We start from the raw sequence: 20,806 nt of genomic DNA, 5'->3' as shown, positions 1-20,806 counted from the left end.
GAAATGTATATAAGCAGTTGCTTTGCCCCTGTTGCCCAGTTCTGTTAGTTCAATAAAGGTTCTTGCTGTTATCACTGTATCTTGCCTCGTGGGAACCCACCTACGCTTCAACATGGACTTTGAAGACGCTCGAACTCAGGGCGAAAAGGAGAAACAAGCTAAGAGGAAGGCACCTTTGGCAAACCCTCACCATGATCAACTCCCACCCAGAAACCTATGTCTCCAGTGTGGAAGGACATATGGATCCAGAATTGGCCTCCACAGTCACCTACGGACACACTATTAAGACCATGTTCATGGAGACATAACTGGTGTTATGTCCCTGGGGGAAAAGAGACACTTGGAGGGTCTGGAAAATCCATATTACTGGGTCCAGCTTTGGGGGGGGGCTGTAAGCACTCAGAACTTTCCCCCCACCCCTCTCTGCTGACTCCTGCAGCATGCCAGTGGTCACATATTACACACACACACACACACACACACACACACACACACATTTCACAGATTGTTTCCCTTTCCTTTGTAACCTCCCAGTTGCTCCACCATTTGTTCAGAAGCTCAGGTACCATCCGTGTCTGGAAAAGTACATTGTGCTGAAAGAGGCAAAAGACTATTGCTTTTCCAGCTTCCTCCTCCAACAATATATACTTTTCAAATGGAGACCCCATAACAAAGTGGGCATTGAGCAGTCAGTCAGTAGGATGCTGGGAGATTTGGCAGGTACCAGAGGAAGCCTTCAAGGTCGCATGCCTTAACCGGAGCTGTATAAAATAGTGACCTAGCTGGAAAGGTGCTTTTTAAAAAGGAAATTCAAGAAATCCGGGGTTCTCTTAGTTATGTGTTGGGATACTACATGTGCAAAATAGAGCTGTAGCAGCAGCTGTTTAAATAAACACCAGGGTTAGGATCCTAGGAAATAATGACTAAGCAGGCTGGGATTTTCCCCATCTGGGCTCAGTAACTAGGAGAAAACAAAGACACAGTTTCATGATCTTTTCTACCAAAACAGTAACATTCTTTCCTCATTAAAATAAAAAAATAAAAATCCCCAGATTTCTGCAACTTAGAAATTCCTTTGGAGGAACAGAGCTATCCCAAAGCACTGAATTCAGGGAGTGGCAAAGAGGAAGGGAAGGCTTGAAGGAGTTTCCAAAGAGGAGGGACAGAAGGATTGAAAGGTCACCGAGGAACTCAAGGGAGATAGATGTGCAGGGAAGTCGTTTTTCTGCACTTCCCATTAGGCATTTGTTCACAGGCTCTCCTGGGGTGTCATAAAGCTTTGAGTCCTGACTTCCTTTTTCTAAACAAAGCTGAAAAATGGCCCACCACCCTGCCTCCTTTTTACCTGGGATAAATGATTTTTATGTAGTGGGTGGGTGGGTGTGACCACAAGGTAGGCCAACCCTATGGACCAGGTGGTAATAATAATAATAATAATAATAATAATAATAATAATAATAATAATATACTGCCCTATACCCTAGGATCTCAGGGCAGTTCACAGAATAAAATGAAGATATAAAACCACAAAACACATAATAAAAACAACAACCTAATACCCTCTCCCAAAAAAACACATTTTAAAAGGGCATAGGATGTATAGGCATAGGCTGAAAAGTGGGACAGAAATTGATCTGCTACCCCCCCCCCCAAAAAAAACCCTAATAACTACCAGCAGGTTGTTGAAAGTCTAGAGGGTGAAAGCCAGAGTTTTGTAGGGAAACGGTGATTATTGAATGACCGAGAGGCTTAATAAAAGGCATGTGGGGAGCTGAAGCCTCCTAGATTTTGTGCTTTGTGTAGACACACAGTTTGTTGTCCTGGGGTGAGAATGCTTTCGGGATTGTTTTCCAAGAATCTTCCCCAGTTTGGTGCTTTTCAGATGTTTTGGACTACCATGTTCATCACCCCAGACAGCATGTGAGACAAGGTGCCCTGTCAAGGTTCTGTTGACCATCTGTCATTCTCAGGATGAAGGCCAGACTTTAGCTGTTCTGCAAACAGTGCTCCAAATGCAGCCCTTTACTTTTGCCCACTGAAGTGAATGGCAGCCCTTATGTTATGTGGCAGAAAGAAAAGGAGTGTGTTCAGGGTGATGTCTTAACCTCCTCTTTGCTCCTGCTAACCCCCACTTACTCAAAACCCAACTGTCCCTCCAACTGCATTGCCAAATCTGTGTACGGTGGTACCTTGGTTGTTGAACTTAATCCATTCTGGGAGTCCGTTCAACTCCCAGAACCATTTGAAAACCAAGGTGAGGCTTCCGATTGGCTGAAGGAGCTTCCTGCACTCAATCAGAAGCTGCACAAGCTGTGTTGGAAGTTTGGCTTCCAAAAAACGTTTGCAAACCGGAACACTTACTTCTGGGTTTGCGGCATTCGGGAGCCAAGCTGTTCGACAACCAAGGTACCACTGTATTTGCAAAGTCCCACTGTATTTCCTGGGTCATGGCACGTTGCAAAAGAACATTGGGTTAGCATGATGGCTTTATGTATACAGTGAAAACAGAAAAGCACAGAAGAGTCTTAAAACAGAACTCAAAGTTTTGTGCAGCAGTAATTTTAATATTTGTAGAATGCCATTTTTGTGAGGCAATAAATGCAAATTTACAGTTAGGCAGGAGCATTCTTTGGGGTGCACATAAGATGTGGTCAAGAATCTCTTAGCCAATAGTGGGACAAGTTCTAGAAGTCAGGATTGCACCATCAAGAGTTGGAATAAAAGTATTTCACTAATATAGCTTTATCCAGTAGAGTAGTTGCATTAGGGGAAAAACATCAGCAGTTAATTTGACTAGTAGTGAAGTAGGTTCTCTGGAGATGTATGACTAATAATGGCCTTTTGAAGGAAGACTAACTGGGCTAAAGCCTGACTCACAGATTCACATTTATCACTTGAGTACTGTACACTTGACGATTGTGTGATCATCAGTCACCCTTCAAAAGCAATAAGATGTGGAAGTTCTGTGTGACATATTAGATCTGTCATGCCTGCATTGAAACATGAAAGTTTGGATGGGGCAGTCACCAAGTGATAAATATGCATGTGTGAATCAGTCCTTCGTTACCCCTTAACCACAAAGAGCCCAGTTGTAGCCTGGGCACAATGTGAAGCCATTTTATCTAGCTCTCAGCAGTCCTAACAAATTTGAATCAAGGCAGGGAGAAATGTTTTATTTGTAGCGGGCGGTGGGATTGAGCTCAAAAGTGGTTAGAGGTGTTCTACATTTAAACCTCTTTGGTGTTTGAATGCAATAGCCCAGGAATCTCCAAAAGTGAAGTAGGCTTGGCAACATTTGATCTAGCTACTGTAAAGATAAAGGGGAAAGGGACCCCTGACCATTAGGTGCAGTCGTGGCTGACTCTGGGGTTGCGGCACTCATCTCGCTTTATTGGCCGAGGGAGCCGGCGTACAGCTTCCGGGTCATGTGGCCAGCATGACTAAGCCGCTTCTGGTGAACCAGAGCAGCACACAGAAACGCCGTTTACCTTCCCGCCAGAGTGGTACCTATTTATCTACTTGCACTTTGACATGCTTTTGAACTGCTAGGTGGGCAGGAGCAGGGACCGGGCAACGGGAGCTCACCCCGTTGCAGGGATTCAAACCGTCAACCTTCTGATCGGCAAGTCCTAGGTTCTGTGGTTTAACCCACAGCGCCACCCACGTCCCCTAGCTACTGTAGCTGTGCCTTTAATAGTAGCTTGCAGATATTAACAGGGAATGATTTCCTCCAAACTGTGAAAAGTATCAGCTGCTAATTTTTGTGGGCCATTATCCTGTTAAAGGCAGAATAAGCACAACAGCCTTTTTTGTTGTTGTTCCTCATCCACTGCCAACATTAGTGTAAAACTCACTGCTAGGTGGCAATGACTTTATTTTAGATGAGCCTAAGATATGGAGGAGGATGGAAGAACGGAAGCCCGTTTTGGGCTATTTAAAGAAATATTATAATGTGATGGATTTGTGAGCAGGATTTGAACTATGAAAACCAGAAATGATTAGCGACTATTGCATTATGGCTATGGTATAGAAGAGTGAAGATAAGTTGGGGCAATAAGTATAAAAAACACCACGGAAAACAGAAGAAAAATTATTATGTATGGGAATTTTATGTGAAATTTGTGGAAAGTCAATAAAACGTATTATAAAAGAAAAAAGAAATGGAGGAGGAGAGGATGTCAGATTCAGGCTTCTCGACCATCCTTTGCAGAATGGAGCTGATCCTGAATGTAGTGCCCATGACTATCCCTTGTGACAGCCACCCCTGTCTGACATATTTGGATCCACTGACAACTTCTACAGCTGCCTTATTAACCACAAGAAACTAGCATTCTTCCTAGCACAAGGATGTAATCAAAGGCATGCTGTGCTCCTTTGGGGAAAGTGACACAGGAATATAATACGTTGTTTCTATCTGTCCCTTACTAAAGCAAGTAGTACAGAAATCTTTTAGCGATTATAACACTGACAGAGTTTCAAACAAGCTATCATTTATTTGATTGTTATATCAACCAGCTAATCCTTAGATTGATTAATGTAGAGGATTTGCTAAACCGTGAGTTAAGGTCCTACTTATTCAGTCCTGGGAGGGAGCTATGAAACAATACATTGGAGGTGACAGTTCTTTACAAAATGGCGGGAGCTTCCACTGAATCACAACGGATGCTTACATTCCAATATGTTAATCTGACCCTTGCATTGAGACCCAATCCTTCCCCACTATGCCCTTGATCCAGTCCAGGTAGTTCATGACTTTGGTGTAAAAGCCATAGCCGTTGCCACAATTGATGCCCCAAGAAACAATCCCTGAGACCGCCCAGCGCCCAGTCTGCGGGTCGCGCACAGCAAAAGCCCCCCCACTGTCGCCCTGGCAGGTATCTTTTGTTTCGTGAGGGGAACCTGCACAAAACATGTTCTCTGTGAAGACCGGGTCCCGGCCGTCAATATTCTGCCCATTCAGCCACTGCTGACAGGATGAACGCCTTGCTACTGGAATCGGTACGTATTTTAGCTTGTGAGCAAGGATGTTCTTCTCTACTCCGAAGCCACTGGCATAACCCATCCATCCTTGAGCGTAGAAGGTGCTGTTCCCTGGATCCGGGAGACAGATTGGCAGTATGTCACGCCCAAGTGTCACTGGGTCCTCCAGCTCCAGGAGGGCAATGTCCCCGTCAAAGTTCTCCGGAAGGCCCTGGTTGTACGCTGGGTGGATGTAAACCTTGCGGACGGGGCGATTGCCCAGCTTTACGAGTTCCTCCACATCCGTGTGTCCCAAGAAGACTTGAGTCTTCTTAATCACCTCAGAGAGCTCAGGGCTCGGAGCCACCCGAGATGCACTGCTCGGCTTGGGGTACAAATTGTGCGCTGCGGTCAAGATCCAGCGGTCACCCAGCAATGCCCCGCCTCCACGTCCGGTGACGACTGTTTTCGCTTGCCATGGGAAACTGCCTTCTGGCGCCTCTTGGCCATCAATAATCCGTTGGGTTATTTTGATGGGATTGTCCGGTCTTCCACAGACTGCAAGAGAGACAATATGGTCAAAAAAGGCGACAGCCCCCTGCTTTTCCCCATTGCCCACGTGACATTTCCTTATTTTGAATGCTTCCATTCACTCTTAACAGAACATGTCAGACCTTCCCCACGTAATCAGCTTTTCCCCACCAGCATTTGCTCTTATTATTAACACACTTAGCCAAGTACCTGGAGATTCAGGACAGATAAGAGAACATACTCTTCTTAAACAGGGCATTGTTAAACTGTGTCATTCACCACCATAAGCTGGGTGGTTTTATCCAGTGCTTTTTTTCTGGGAGGGACTCGTGGGTACACACACCCCTAAACATTTTGTGACTCTAACGGGAGAAGAAACTAAAATTTTAAAAATTTTAAGTTTCTTCTCTAGCATGGTGAACCGTCAGTTCCATTGCTAACCCCGATGGCCGCATTTCCTGTCACGGTGTTTCCTGAGTTTCAGACGGAAGCGAGCGTTTAATGTGTGAAGTAGTGTAGAATGTGGATGTGTGGAATCGGGAAGATGTTAGTGCACACAACCTCGTGCCAATCTGGAAGTTACTGTGAGCTGTCAGCTGTGTAATATGAGGTAATGCATGTTCTTTGTACTTTTGTCCATTTAGTGTATTTATTTCCCCCAATTTGAACTATAAAATGGTGATTTTCTTGAGTCAAAATGAGAGTGCCCTTAACCTTTTTTTTAGAAGAAAAACAAAAGCACTGGCTTTATCATACAATTGTAGAGGATAAGGCTATAAATGGCTACTTTTCATGATGGGTAAACTCTAGCACCAGGACTAGAGGCAGAATAACACCAAATACTAGTCAATGGTTCATTGATCCTTCTCGCCTCTTCAACGGTGTCCCTCAGCTTTAGCTTCGACTTCTCACCTGAGCTGCAGGCTCCACCTTTACTCACTGCCTCTGCTTTCGGCAGCCTGTTCACCTGAAGGAACCTAACCTTCAGGACACTAAGGAACGGAGTGCCTGACACAAAAATCTGTTTCTTCCCCCCTCCCTGCTCCAACAAAATAAATCGTCCATCCCTAGCAAAGATCCCTTTTAACCAGGAATTTATTGAACCTCAGAACCTTAGGGCAGAGAGAACGTGCTTCACCATCAGGCTGTTGTCTCTCTGTTTTTGGTCCCATCTTTTCTCCCTCCTCTGCCTTAACCTCATGTTCTATCTTGCTCTTTTCTGCAGTGTTTGCCTGGTTTGTTTGTTTTTAGACAACGTGAGGAGGAGGATGATGGAAGAGTGTCGATTACCTGGCAGGCACACAGGGATGTCCTCATGGTCATCTTGGTCCGTCCAAGACCCCTTAGCAGAGCAGGTATATATATCTGAGGAAGGAAACCAGAATAAGGAGAGCACAGTCTGAATAAACTTTGCCTGCTTAAACACCCCGTTTTTTGACTCTGTAAGGGCAGATCTGCACAGGCTGGGATGAAAGGAGCCATTTTTGGAAGGAACAGGTCTCTTAGTTTCTCATTTTTTCCAATCACAAATTCAGTTCTCTCTCCACATACCTGCAACAACTTGGGATTATTAGTATTTTTCAGCTCCGAAAGACAAGACCCAGCAATTGTACTGCTTCTCTTGCCTTAACTTCTTTCCCACCTTCCTTGTCTCATTAATGCAAAGTAGCATTAACCACCGCCCCAGAATTGACCCATTTCTGCTTTTGCAGCTTCTGCTACACAGTACCGTACTTTTCCATCTATAAGACGCCCCATGTTTTGGGGGACTCAAATTTAAGAAAATTGGCGGGGGGGAGATGGCACCAAGTTGTTGAGCTTTTTTAAGGAGGGATTGCCGAAAATCGCTCACCCAAACATGCCACAAAATCTGCCTCCCTTCTGTCCCATCGCCAGCAGAAGCTGCCAATCGCCTGCACAAATGCCCGAGTGTCAGCCAATCAACATCACCCATTGACACAGCAACCAGTAACACGCACAATAGCTGTTGACAGCTGCGGCAGCAACCAATCAAATGTCCACCCTATGCACTACCCATGTATAAGACGACCCCCACTTTTTAGCATGATTTTTAAATAATAAAAAATAGTCTTAAAAATGGAAAAGTACAGTAAGTACAGTAATGCCAGAGCTACACCCTGTGCTGCTGCCCTAATGTGATCATGCAGCCTTTGTGAGGCAGTTATTTTCCATGGGTAGATGCCACAAAAGTGAAATCCCGCAGTGAAATGGCTGTGAACATGGCTGAGAGGCCCCTCGTGGAATGTAGGGGAATTCCTGCGTCCGCACTTCACCTTTAAAGCACATTCAAAGTGTTAAGTTGTGGGTGAACATATCAGACGACACAGCGATTCTTCAACAGCTCTTGTTTATTCACAGGCCAGGACAGAACTGAACTGAACTGAAGGGTTCAGTCAGCCTGCTTATATAGAGCTCCAGTTACAACGTTACTGTAGCAACTTTCTAAAACTATCCAATCATTTGCATAACTATCTACAGTATCTCCCTGCTGGCCCAGGGTGAGAACTTCAGTACATAACACAAAGCACATTCTTTCCCGGGAACCGTAGCTTTACCTGTCACAGGTATACAATTCTCAGCAATGCTTAAAAGACAGAATGGGAAAGGAACGGGACTGAGGGGGGCACAGTTTGTGCTGAGCAGGACTCACCTCCTCCATTACTGAAAAGGCGGTAATAGCGTTCTTTGCAGCTGTACTTGACAACTGACAGGTAGTCGTTATTGTTTGGCTGGGACTCATACCTGAAGTCCCCGTTGGTCAGGCTTTTCGGTTCGCCGCAGTTCACAACTATGAGGCAAATTCGACAAATAAATGAAGGTGAGGAAATATTTCTTTCAGGAATCCTTTCAAAGTCCAGCTGGGTCACAGTCATTCAGTGGTGATTTCCTGCTACCAGTTGCCTACTAAAAAAAAACCCCACACCCCTCAAGATGGCTTTCCACCCATGGGGAAATGACTACAGACCCTCCAAGCACCCCTATTTTCCAGGGACAGTCCCAGATTTACAGGCGCCATCCCAGTTTCTGATTTGAGCCCAGAATGTCCCGCTTTTCCTTAGGAACAAGAGTCTCCTAACAATTATCAGCATCCTTCACAAAACCTTCCCTCTGGGGGAAGAAGCCACGACTGCTTAAAGAGGTATGATGCTGCTTTCAACGTTGAGTGCAGAAGGTCTCGGGAACAGGCCTAGCCCTAGATGTTTTGGCATTTGAAGGCTGCCCCCCACCCCACCCCACTAGCAACTAAATGACCTTAAAATAAATGAATAAAATCAATGGCAACTTGCCATCTTTTAATAGTACCGTATTTTTCGCTCTATAAGACACACTTTTCCCCTCCTAAAAAGTAAGGGGAAATGTGTGTGCATCTTATGGAGTGAATGCACGCGGGAGGCTCTGCTCAGCGCTCCCTTTAAAGAATATTTTTTTCCCTTGCATTCCCCCTCTAAAAACTAGGTTTGTCTTATGGTTAGGTGCATCTTAAGGAGCGAAAAATACGGCACTTCAGATCTGTAGCTAGCTACTCACTTTCACATCGGGGCATAGGGCGGTGCCACGTCCCATCCTTTTGGCAGACAGCGGTGAAGGATTTCAGTGCTTTGTCGCCCTGCTCAAAAACAAAAAGGCAGTCGAGGGTTGGGCAAGTCCCTGCACACAGCTATGCCCCTTACCTTTGTCTCAGGCAGTGCCGAAATTAGCCAGGTGCATTTGGCTTCATGACCCACCTGTTGGATCCTGGCCAGTGGGTGGAAGACCTATATCTTAAGATAGCAAATGCTGTTTTTAAAATCTGTTAATTTATTCAAAATTCTACCTCAGATTTAGGAGCATTGAGTGTCAGTTTTTCTTATTTTCATTGTGGATATATAATCCAATGCAGTGGCGTAGCCTGGGTTCTCAGCACCCGGGGCAAGGCAAGTAATTTGTGCCCCCTAACCCTAACCCCCAGATGTTGCGCCCGGTGCGGCCGGCCCCCCCCCTGCACCCCCACGCTACGCCACTGATCCAATGCTCAATTCTGCACAGAAGCCACACCCTCTGCCTTGAATACCCTGCAACCCTAGATATCAAGTGTGGAGGGCGCTGGAGGCTTAGCATGTTTAGGGAAATCCCCTTGGACATGCTTAAAGGAACTCACCATTGCTACTTTAAACCAGCCTTTCCCAACACCTCCCATCATCTCTGCTTTGAGACCAAAACATCTGGAGAGCACCAGGTTGGGGAAATGCGGTTTTAGATCCTGGCAGAGCTGAGTCATAACTACCAAGACAAATTCTGGGGCTGAACACTGGATCAATTTCAGGCCTGCTTGTTTGTTCTGCTCTACTTTCGATTTCCCCACTTATTCATGACCCTGGCCAGAAATTATGCAATCGTCACATCTCTTTCTGCCTTAATCAGATCCACAAGCGCAGATGCCTTTGGGAGATAAATATTTGTTGAATCAGATGTTTCTCTTGCCCTGACATATTCCTTAAACTGTTCCTAGGATAAAAACTGGGAGATGTAAAAGGGAAGAGAAGCGTTTAGGAATGGAGGAGAAAACACACACACACCCAAAGCCTGAGGGATCATGAGGACATCATAGGAGGGAAAGGCTTAGAAGGCAGAGAGATAAAGTACGATAATGGAGAAGCCACTCGATGTACACATTATACCTTTAAAACACATCCAAAGCACATTCTTTCCTTCTCTAAAGGTTTTGAGGTGTTTAATAAGTGTTTGTGCTAGTGTAATTGAGATTCATGTGTGTAAACCTACTTCTGAGCATCAGCAATTAGCATGTGATAAGTTAATTTAACCTGGCAAAGGTCCAAAGTGTGTACCAGCCTTTAATCCTACGTGTTGATGAAGTCGCACAAGGAATCGTGCTTGTATGTCCCCTGGAGACCAAGACAGGTTGCAGAACAAAAAGGAGGCTGGTCGTGCTGCCATAAAGATAAGCTGGCACCTTTAGGGGTGCTTCTGCTGTGCGCCCCTTCATTGCAGGGGGTTGGACTAGTTGGTCTCTTCCAACTGCAGTTCCATGTTTCTATGACTGGAGACTAAAGGTTGTATATATGTGTAAAATAAGCCATATATTATTAAGACACTAGCCTCCATTTTTGCAGGGCCGGATTGCCAAATACACAGAGGAGGCCTTTTAGGGCCTTCACAACAATGGATCAAAATAATATTGATTTGGCTTATTAAAGTTGGTTGGTAAAATAAAAAATGTATTAAGAGATAATTTGCAAGGGGGCTGCCGAGATTTTGACTGCCTAGGGTTCTCTACAGGGTTTAATCCAGCACTGCCATTGTGCCTAATTTCCCCATAAGAACACAGACACCAATGGAGGGCCAAGACCCCCTGAAATCTTGTGCACTGCTAGGCAGAGATTGGTGTGGCTTGCAACACTGGTGTCAGAAGTGGAATCTCTTCCTTGCCTTGCTCACAAAGTGCTGGGCACTGCTGTTTATTAAGGCTTGCTGGGAATTGTAACTCTATGAGGGGTAAAGTGGGGTGCCGATAATTCTTTGAGGGGGGAAATGTGCTTCAAATGTGCTTCAAATGTGTCCTCAGCCCTAGATAAATGAGTCCCACCTCCATCAGCCGATATCCAGTCCTGCAGCTGGCAATGAAGTAGTCCTGGTATTGATACAATGGCTGTAGGTCTTGAATGATGGTGAACTCATCATTTGGAACAGGCTGTGGGCAAGGGACTCCTGTTGGAGATAAGAGAGGAATGAAGGAAGCAGCGGCAGATGGCTGAGTACCATTTATCTCCGTCTGCTGGATGGGGATACTTTACTTTCTGTGCTGTACCGGATCTTCCACCCACGGCTGTATCCTGAATCATCCGTGTGGAAAAGTACGTCCACCGAAGAGCCATTGGTTTCAATGCTTCCTGGAGACGTTGTGCCACAGAATTCGCCAACCTCTTCCCCACCAACTTGGATCTGGTGAGAAGCAGAGAGTTTGGGAAGAAGAGTTTGGATTTGATATCCCGCTTTATCACTACCCGAAGGAGTCTCAAAGCGGCTAACGATCTCCTTTTCCCTTCCTCCCCCACAACAAACACTCTGTGAGGTGAGTGAGGCTGAGAGACTTCAAGAAGTGTGACTAGCCCAAGGTCACCCAGCAGCTGCATGTGGAGGAGCGGGGAATCGAACCCAGTTCACCAGATTACGAGACTACCGCTCTTAACCACTAATCCACTAATCCTTTGGGAGCAAAGTATTTGCTGTCCGTACGAGTGTGGATGCTATTCAGCACTACACTTACTACTACTACTACTACTACTACTACTAATTTATTTGTACCCCACCCATCTGGCTGGGTTTCCCCAGCCACTCTGGGTGGCTCCCAACAGAATAATAATAAGCGATAAAACATCAAACATTAAAAACTTCCCTAAAGAGGGCTGCCTTCAGATGTCTTCTAAACATCAGATATTGTTGTTTATTCCTTTGACATCTAATGGGAGGGCGTTCCACAGGGCGGGCGCCACTACCAAGAAGGCCCTCTGCCTGGTTCCCTGTAGCTTCACTTCTTGCCCTCGGAGCTGGAGCTCAGTGTCCGGGCTGAACGATGGTATTTGTGAATATATTAGCTATTTCAAAAACACCCTAATGATTTCTCTTTCCAAAAGAAGTTCAGCCTGCGGGGAAGGTGGCAATGAACATACAGAACAACATTCTCAATATATTCAAAAAACGGCTTTCAAGAAAATAGCAGGACTTCTTTATTCCACATGCTGAGAACTAGATACTTCAAAGACAGATTGCAGACATTTGTACATTTTGGAGCATCCCTCTTTCCTCATTTATGATCTATTTGGAGTAAGCAGGGCTGAGTGGAACAGCCCCAGCCAGGGGTACAGTGATCTACAATACCTTGAGCTGGTCATAAGGACAGCGGACTTGCTGGTGATCATCAATTTCGAAAGGCTCCAGGAATTTGAGTGTGATGATCAGGCCTGCCTCCACTCGTATGCTGTAGTTGCAGCGTAAATCAGCTGGGTAGGGCTGGGGATAACCAGGGCTTGACAAGTACCCAGATTGCTCCGTGAACAGTTCGTTGCTGCAATTCACTGCAGGGCAAGGAAGCAAAATAAGGTTTGCTGAAAGCCAGGGACCCACAGAGCATCCTTTCCTTGTAGGTGGTCCATTCTTCTCTCTTTCACCACACTATTCAACTGGAAGAATGATCGGTCCCTGTTCTGTAGCCACAATTTCTAACACAGATTATAGACCTCACCTATATCAACACTGATTGAAAGTGCAGGAAAAGCTCCCCTTTTGTCGCTCCAATGACCCATACTGTGAACGCAACAGATTAAATGGGATTATGAATCCATACAAACAGGAACAGCATTTGCCATGTTCAAAATACTTCACATGCATGATTACAGTAATCTTTACATCCCCACTGTAACAAAAACCACTACCATTTTCTATACATTGAGGGTGTGAGACTGAGGCCAAGAGAGAGCGGTTTACTTAAGAAATTTATTATTATTATTATTATTATTATTATTATTATTATTATTATTATTATTTCCTACCCATCTGGCTGGGTTTCCCCAGCCACTCTGGGCAGTTTCCAGCACATATAAACATGTAATAAAACATTCCTGATACAGGCAAGTTTTTAATGTTTAACGTTTTCTTCTGTTTTTATGTGATTAGTCACGAATGGCTGACATCTTGGACCACAGCTTTCCATAAGCACTAGAATGCAGTAGCCCTCCATAGTCCCACCCATTAGCTTTCTGCAATATACACACTATAACTTTACAGCATGCATTCGAAGCACACAGTTTCCCTCAAAGAATTCTGGGCGCTGTCAGTTAAAGGTTGCTGGGAAGTGTGACACTGTGAGGCATCAGCGACAGTGCGCAGAATCCTTTGCAGAGGGAAATGTGCTTCAAATGTGTTCCAGAGGTATAGCGTGCATACAGCCTGGCTCGTCCTCTTACCTTTACAGGAATGTTGGTCACTCTGGAGACGGTAGCCGGGCTGACAAGAGCAGAAGTAGCCCCCTATGTAGTTGTGGCAGAAGTGCTGGCACCGAGGTGCGCCATCTTCGATGTCGTTTTCAAGGGCGCACTCATCCAAGTCTGGGGATATCCCACAACGAGGGTTAGAAAAGGTTTATACACTAATTTGGCTTGAAGGTTTGCAGGGGGTTGGACTTGATGACCCTCAGAGTCCCAACCACAACAACAATTTATTATTTATGTCCCGCCCATCTGGCTGGGTTTCCCCAGCCACTCTGGGCAGCTTCCAACAGAACACTAAAATACAATAACCTATTAAACATTAAAACTTCCCTAAACAGGGCTGCCTTCAGATGTCTTCTAAAAGTCTGGTAGTTGTTTTTCTCTTTGACATCTGGTGGAAGGGCGTTACCCAGGGCGAGTGCCACCACCGAGAAGGCCCTCTGCCTGGTTCCCTGTAACTTGGCTTCTCGCAGGGAGGGAACCGTCAGAAGGCCCTCGGAGCTGGACCTCAGTGCCCGGGCAGAACGATGGGGGTGGAGACGCTCCTTCTATGATTTTATGCTCTGTGATTCTAGTCAGACTGACCTTTAACCTTTAGTAAGGTTAAAGCTTACTGGGAATTGATATATAATAAATTGAAAAAAGAAGTTTAAAATAACATTTGTTTAAAAAAAAAACAGAAGCTTTCCTTTGGGGAATTATAGGGACAGAACTACTCAAATGGTATAGAAATTTATTTATGTATGCGACTACAGCGGCAAGAATGTTGTTTGCCCAAAAGTGAAAAGAAGAAGTCGTGATGAAAGAAGAATAGATACAAAAACTAATGGAATACGCAGAAATGACAAAACTTACCAGAAAAAAAAGAAATCAAGGTAACAAACTTTTTATAAAAGAATGGAAACGGTTTATTGAATATTTGCAAACAAACTGTAAACAGAGAAGAACATTGGCAAGATTATTGTAATAACCTGCAGTTTTATAAGATTATACATTTAAAGTAGATGAATAAATGATTAAATTAATTGGAATATGCAGAAAATATTAAAAAATAAATTTAAGGAACTGGAGAAGGAGGGGGAAGGAAGTTGAGTTTTGAAATGTTAAAATGACAGTAAAATTATTGAAATGTATAAAATTGAAAATCATAAATAAAATTTTTAAAACAATTCTAGTCAGACTGAAGCTGGTTTGGGAGAAAAAAACCCACATCAAATTGCACTGTTTGTCAAGAAACTACAGGATCAATATGAATTGTGCCTAATATTGTGTGCATGCAGCTTTGAATACCAGCAGTGAGAGCACAATGGATGGTAGTCTGAACACACCTGACACAGGGGGGCAACTTTATACTGAGAGACCCCCTCCCTTCTCACAGTAGTAAGCTTTGTCCATAACTCCCCAGTGTGGCCTCTGCCTGTACAGTCGTACCTCGGAAGTCAAACTGAAGTCCTTTCAAATTCCAAAACGTTTGGAAACCAAGGTGCGGCTTCCGATTGGCTGCAGGAAGCTCCTGCAACCAGTCAGAAGCCGCAGAACCCACACCGGACGTTTGGGTTCCAAAGAACATTCGAAATCCGCAACACTCGCCTCCGGGTTTGCGGCGTTCGGGAACCCAAACGTTCAGGTCGAAAGGCGTTCGACTTCTGAGGTACGGCTGTAGTCAGACTGCCGTCATTTGCATCAGCCCCGCCTGTCCCCTTCTGCAGAGAATGGAGGCTCTATGCTCACCTACTGCTTGATAATAAGCCTGGAAGCCCTTGTAGAAGACATTGGTGCCATTTTCTTCATTGGAGAAGTCGGAGTGGAACAGCAGCCGCATTCGGTTGCCAGCTGACAAAATCTCTTTGCCTCTAGGGTGGTTGCCGGTGGTTGAGTCTTGCTGGCCGCAGTACCGGCCTAAGTCTTTCTTGTTGGCTGTGATCTGCCAGAACCCAGTAAGGGAAGGAGAAAGTATTAGAAACAGTGGTCTTAATAGACCAAGATCCAAAGAACCTCATCCCTAGGTTGCATGCACCCAAGCCCAGTGGGTTTCCGGCTTCCACTTCTTAAGCTGTGGTGTCTCTTTGAGGAGGACGCCATGTTGTGGTGAATTGTTTTTGAAACTGGGGGGGTGGGTTAAAAAAAACAGTGCTGCTGCTGTATGTTGGCCTATTGTTTGAAAAAGAGGGAAAGGCCCTTGGAAGGAAGGTTGTTGACATCCGTCTGTCTCGAGAGACAATGGAGTGCACCTCCATGGGTGAAGTCAAACTGTTGCTTGAGCAACACCAAAGTGACCTCCCCTGGGTGCAAGTCTGGGCAGTGCCGATGGAGGTCCTGGGCTGCCCAGACAACAAGACCCCCCCCCTTGGTCTCGCTGATGTGGTCCAAAGGAAAGCAGAGCAATACGTTTGGGACCAGCTTGGCTACAGGAGTTGCTGGAAGGAGGCTTACAAGGCGCCATCCACTTTGGATTTGCGTAGGGCTTTGTCAGGAGTCCAGGTTCCCAGCTTGATAACACAGTAAGCATAGGTAAAGGGGAATTTATTGCAAAAACAAACAGATAGCTCTGGAAGCTCTGACAAAGCCTCCAGTATCATTACTCAAGATGACCCTTCTGAAGACTTCTTCCGGCCTCAAGAGAAGAAATTGAACTTCTGACTCTTAAGTCTCTTGTTTTGCTTCCTATCTAACGACCCTCTCATTCGCCGACTCTTAGGGCTGAGTGGATCAGCTCCAGCCGCTTCTTGGGAGCTTTGGCTGTGTTCCCGCCTGCTCTCAGCTACTGCCTTAACAGCCGGTTCATCAGATCAGGAAGAGCCGAAGTCTGCAGTTGCCGGCTCTCTCCTGTCTGACTAACATCTAAGCCTCTCTGTTCCTGGCTGCTTTCTGCAGTTGGCTGTAAATCTTCTCTGGGAGCTGGCTCATTCCTGACAGGTTTACTCCTTAGCCTTTTCTTCTCCTGAAGATGTCCTGCAAGGCAGCAGGGTTTAGGATCAGAGCTTTCTTTCTCCTAGATGAGCTATCTTCCCAGGTGGATGAGCTCCACCTGCCCCTCACTTCCCTCCGCAGCACGTGCAGAAACCGACTTCTTGAGTGATGGACCCACTATTGGTCTCATCTGTTCAATCCACCAGAACCTGTCTTTGCATGCAGGGGAAGTCCCTAACTCACCAGCTACCCTAAGGTTACCAGATTTTTTTCAATGAATCCGGGAACCCTTTTCAACTTCAGTAGGAATGATAGGATTTTGTATGGGGACTGACTTGTAAATCCGGGGACTGTCCCCAGGAAACGGGGACATCTGGTAACCTTAAGCTACCCTCACCTGGTTTAGCCAGCCAGTGGAAGGCATTCCTGGGGTGTGGCTGCTGTCACATGCTGACAGCTTCTAGGAGGTGAGAGCTGAGTGCAGGGTGGGGACCAAAGGTGGACAAACTGCCCTAGAAGGAGTGCATCATGTCCCCCAGCAGAGGTACTAGAGGTAAGGGTAAAGGGACCCCTGACCATGAGGTTGCGGCACTTATCTTGCTTTATTGGACGAGGGAGCCAGCGTACAGCTTCTGGGTCATGTGGCCAGCAGGACTAAGCTGCTTCTAACAAACCAGAGCAGCACACAGAAACACCATTTACCTTCCCGCCAGAGCGGTACCTATTTATCTACTTGCACTTTGATGTGCTTTCAAACTGCTAGGTGGGCAGAAGCTGGGACTGAGCAATAGGATCTCACCCCGCCATGGGGATTCGAACCGCCGACCTTCTGATCGGCAAGTCCCAGGCTCTGTGGTTTAGACCACAGCGCCACCCGTGTGGTGAGGTACTACCCCACCCCTAATACCCCATACACCCTGGGGAGAGAGGGAAACATAATAACAGAGCAGAGACTTGTGGGGCCAAGCTATGCAAAATGGGGATTCAGCCACTTGGAAATGCAGCAATTCCTCTACCACCCCCTCTGCATCCCAGGCTCTGTCCACACACACACCTTGACGTAGTCATAAGTGCAGTCCTCAGATGGCTCCAGATCGAACTGCCAGAAATTCAGTTTCACTCTGAAGCCCTTTGGCACAGAAATGTCCCAGGTACTTTCATTGTTGTTTGGGTATGGCTTGGGGTAATTGGGGGACCTGACCTCCCCAAAGAGCTTCCTCGTGGCTGTCGTGGAACTGAGAGCTCCAAAGATTAAAGCTCCCTGCAGAAGGAGGAGTTGGAGGAGTCGGAAAAACCTGTAAATACAACACACACATTTGAGAATGAAGACCAAAAGGAAAAGGAACTTGGTGCTAAGGAGCCTCACATTCAGAACTATGCTTACGTTGAAATGTTTTTGCATCTGTTTCTGATAGTCACTGGATGGGCAAAGGAGCTAGATTGTGATCTCAAGTCATATTAAATATCTGGCTTAGCTACTATTCGTGATTTAGATGTTACACCAGGGTTCCCTGTGTAATTTTAATCTTATATGTGTAGCCTTAAGGGCTAAAAATTTGCTTTTAAAAAAAGGGAAAAAATAGAAGCTTATATTTAGCAGACTGGTGAATTCTGCACTCAGTTCTGCACTTGTGCAGTAGTGATGATTGCATAGTCACACTATAAAACAACTTGTTATGTGGGCTAGATATTGAATTGGGTCTTGAATCTTTGGGCACAATTATGGATGTGCTGGGAACTGCACTAAAAAGGGTCCTAATTTTATTTCTAGAAAAGGCGTAAATCAGCACCCATTAAATGTGAGGTGGCTAGTCTTTGGCCATGCAGATGTTGTTGGTTTCCAGGTCCCATCAACCCTGGCCATTAGCCACCCTGACTGGAGCGTTAAAGACCTGGATCCCTCAGAATTGGCATGACAGCAAGAGAGCATCATGAACTCAGTGGTCCTTGATGGCTATGCACATCTGTTCAGAGACTCTGGAACCAGTGAGGAAGAGTTGCAGGCAGCACTCAGGCCTAACAAGAAGCCACAATCCTCTTGTGCAGTTCTTAGTTTTGCTCCCATTAGTCTCAAGGCAGCAGCTTTTGTTTTTGCTATTTCTCTGAGTATGTTCTGTGCACAGCTCCTTAGACCTGAAGGCCACAAACTTTCTGGAGAAAGGGCTGGGAGGGAAATCATCAGCCATTCGCAAGAACTAAAGGCTTTGGGTCTATACACCCCTGCTTTGACTAGTGTGGTTGTGACTACAAAGCATCTTGGAAGAAGCATCCTGTTGAGATAAGAGAAGCATCTAACCGGTAGTGCCAGCCTCTTCAGGGGGCTACTAGAACAGACTGAGAACATGCCAGGTTAGAAACATCTTTAGACTATAAGTTGCACTCCTTTAAAGCTAAATGCTGTTCTATAGGTCATTTCCCAGGGGGTTTCCAGTTGAGGTTAATACTGCAAGTGGGCCATGCAGATACAGTGGTACCTCTGGTTACATACGCTTCAGGTTACAGACTCTGCTAACCCGGAAATAGTACCTCGGGTTCAGAACTTTGCTTCAGGATGAGAACAGAAATCACGCAGTGGCGGCGTAGCGGTAGGCCCCATTAGCTAAAGTGGAGCTTCAGGTTAAGAACAGTTTCAGGTTAAGAACGGACCTCCGGAAAGAATTAAGTTCTTAACCCGAGGTACCACTGTATTGCAAAGGGGGTGTTGGCAATACCTTGGTGCTGTTGTTATTGAAATTTCCCCAGAAAGAGTAAATGGGGACAAAATGGGGACAAAATATAGGCTGGCATTTTGATGCCAATGAAGTTGGGTGAACACTGTAAAAAAAATCTGCCTGCACAAAGAGCCAGTGGCATAGCGTGGGGGGGTGCAGGGGGGGCCGGCTGCACCGGGCGCAACATCTGGGGGTTTGGGTTAGGGGGCGCAAATCCACGGGTTAGGGGTTGCAAATTACTTGCCTTGCCCCGGGTGCTGACAACCCATGCTACGCCACTGCAAAGAGCACCCGTCCCACAACAAACACCCATCTGGCAGCTGCCCCAGACACCATGCTTTGTTCATGCAACCAGCGTCATTTGATAATGGAAACACTGTAATCTTTGGATATTAGATTTGGCCCCAGGCTTTGCCAGAGTAAAGCGAATCCTTTTGCTACCGTTAGGCATGCCACCCTCTCCCTTCGCCACACAATCAACACTCACATGCTTGCAGACTTGAGTTAACTCTCTTCCTCCCTCCCGGTCTGGTGGTCTGTGCTTGGGAGCAGCAAACAGATTTCATCAACACTTAACCCTGTTAAGCCGTGATTCGTGGAAGTTGGGGCAGACCTTGCTGAGAGGGAGGGAAGGGGGAGATAACTGGTTTCCAAATCAGTTGGGCAAGAGAGGTATTTTCCTTTCTGCTGTGTTCTGCTGCCCTCTGCTGTCCCCACAGAGGTGGAGTGATGGACAGAAGCTTTCACAATCAGATTCCAGAGGAGTAAAACTGTTGCACAAACAGTTCAGTTGTGCCTTAACTGCAAAGGTTGTGAGCCTTGCAAAGCTCCAGCCCACATCAGATGCAGGAGCGGACAGCCTCAAGCAACACTTTCAAAAAAACATCTCCAGTGCCTTCACCTCCAAAGAAAATCAAAGCATGGGGAGTGCTCCCCTGAAATGTCTTGCTGCTTGGGGAAATGGGGAGCTTGGAAGAACAGAAATACAAGTAACCTCCCTGGGACATGTCAACATGGAGTTCGCCAGTCTTTAGGTAAAAAAGGTAAAGGACCCCTGGACAGTTAAGTCCAGTCAAAGGCGACTATGGGGTTGCAGCGCTCATCTCGCTTTCAGGCTGAGGGAGCCAGCGTTTGTCCGCAGACAGCTTTCCAGGTCATGTGGCCAGCAGGACTAAACCGCTTCTTGGGCAACAGAACACCATGATGGAAACGAGAGCACACAGAAACACCATTTACCTTCCCACTGCAGAGGTACCTGTTTATCTGCTTGCACTGGTGTGCTTTTGAACTGCTAGGTTGGCAGGAGCAGGGACTGAGCAACGGCAGCTCACCCCGTCGCAGGGATTCGAACCGCCGACCTTCCGATCAGCAAGCCCAAGAGCCTCAGTGATTTAGACTACAGTGCCACTCACGTCCCCGGTCCTTAACCCACTGCTCACATATGAGATGTATGAAAGCTGTCTTATACTGAGATAGGCTGCTGGCTCATCCAAACAAGAGTGAGAGCAGATCACCATACATTTAAAGCATGCCAGACATACATCAAAAGCACATGACTACCCCCAAAGAATCCTGGGAACTGTAGTTTTTTAAGGGTGCTATGTATTGTAGGGGAAAACCATAGTTCCCTGTATTCTCTGGGGGGGGAGTCATCATGTGCTTTGGGTGCACTTTAAATATCTGCTGTGC

At 46.0% G+C, this 20,806-nt stretch overlaps 1 protein-coding gene and 1 long non-coding RNA gene across 2 annotated transcripts in view; one reads left to right on the top strand and one right to left on the bottom strand.

Moving 5' to 3' along the window:
• The first annotated feature begins 1,931 nt into the window (after positions 1-1,931).
• Positions 1,932-20,806, top strand: part of LOC310835334 — a 364,886-nt gene continuing 346,011 nt past the window's right edge. Inside the window, exon 1 of the long non-coding RNA XR_014559564.1 lies at positions 1,932-3,309. This is a non-coding gene — a long non-coding RNA (uncharacterized lncRNA). The remainder of the gene's footprint in view (positions 3,310-20,806) is intronic.
• Positions 4,474-19,758, bottom strand: C1R (complement C1r). The gene is made up of 11 exons (XM_083718869.1): positions 19,605-19,758; positions 17,461-17,701; positions 15,228-15,420; positions 13,473-13,613; positions 12,388-12,584; positions 11,304-11,451; positions 11,096-11,217; positions 9,040-9,118; positions 8,162-8,299; positions 6,781-6,855; positions 4,474-5,517 (listed from the first exon to the last, which is right to left on the bottom strand). Coding segments are annotated over exons 1-11 (2,172 nt in total). The 5' UTR covers positions 19,607-19,758; the 3' UTR covers positions 4,474-4,681.

This window comes from Podarcis gaigeae (genome assembly GCF_964106915.1).
Source record: "Podarcis gaigeae genome assembly, chromosome: 17".
Taxonomy (NCBI): domain Eukaryota; kingdom Metazoa; phylum Chordata; class Lepidosauria; order Squamata; family Lacertidae; genus Podarcis; species Podarcis gaigeae.
The sequence above is the reverse complement of the archived record's forward strand: the minus strand, read 5'-3'. Positions and strand labels throughout refer to the sequence as shown.

What these genes read in the sequence shown, in the direction of transcription:
- C1R (XM_083718869.1), bottom strand. An exon ending in CCCTATGCCCCGATGTGAAA is followed by an intron (nt 8,300 to 9,039) that starts GTGAGTAGCTAG and finishes TTTGCCTCATAG; the next exon opens with TTGTGAACTGCGGCGAACCG. An exon ending in CATCCCTGTGTGCCTGCCAG is followed by an intron (nt 5,518 to 6,780) that starts GTAATCGACACT and finishes TCTCTCTTGCAG; the next exon opens with TCTGTGGAAGACCGGACAAT.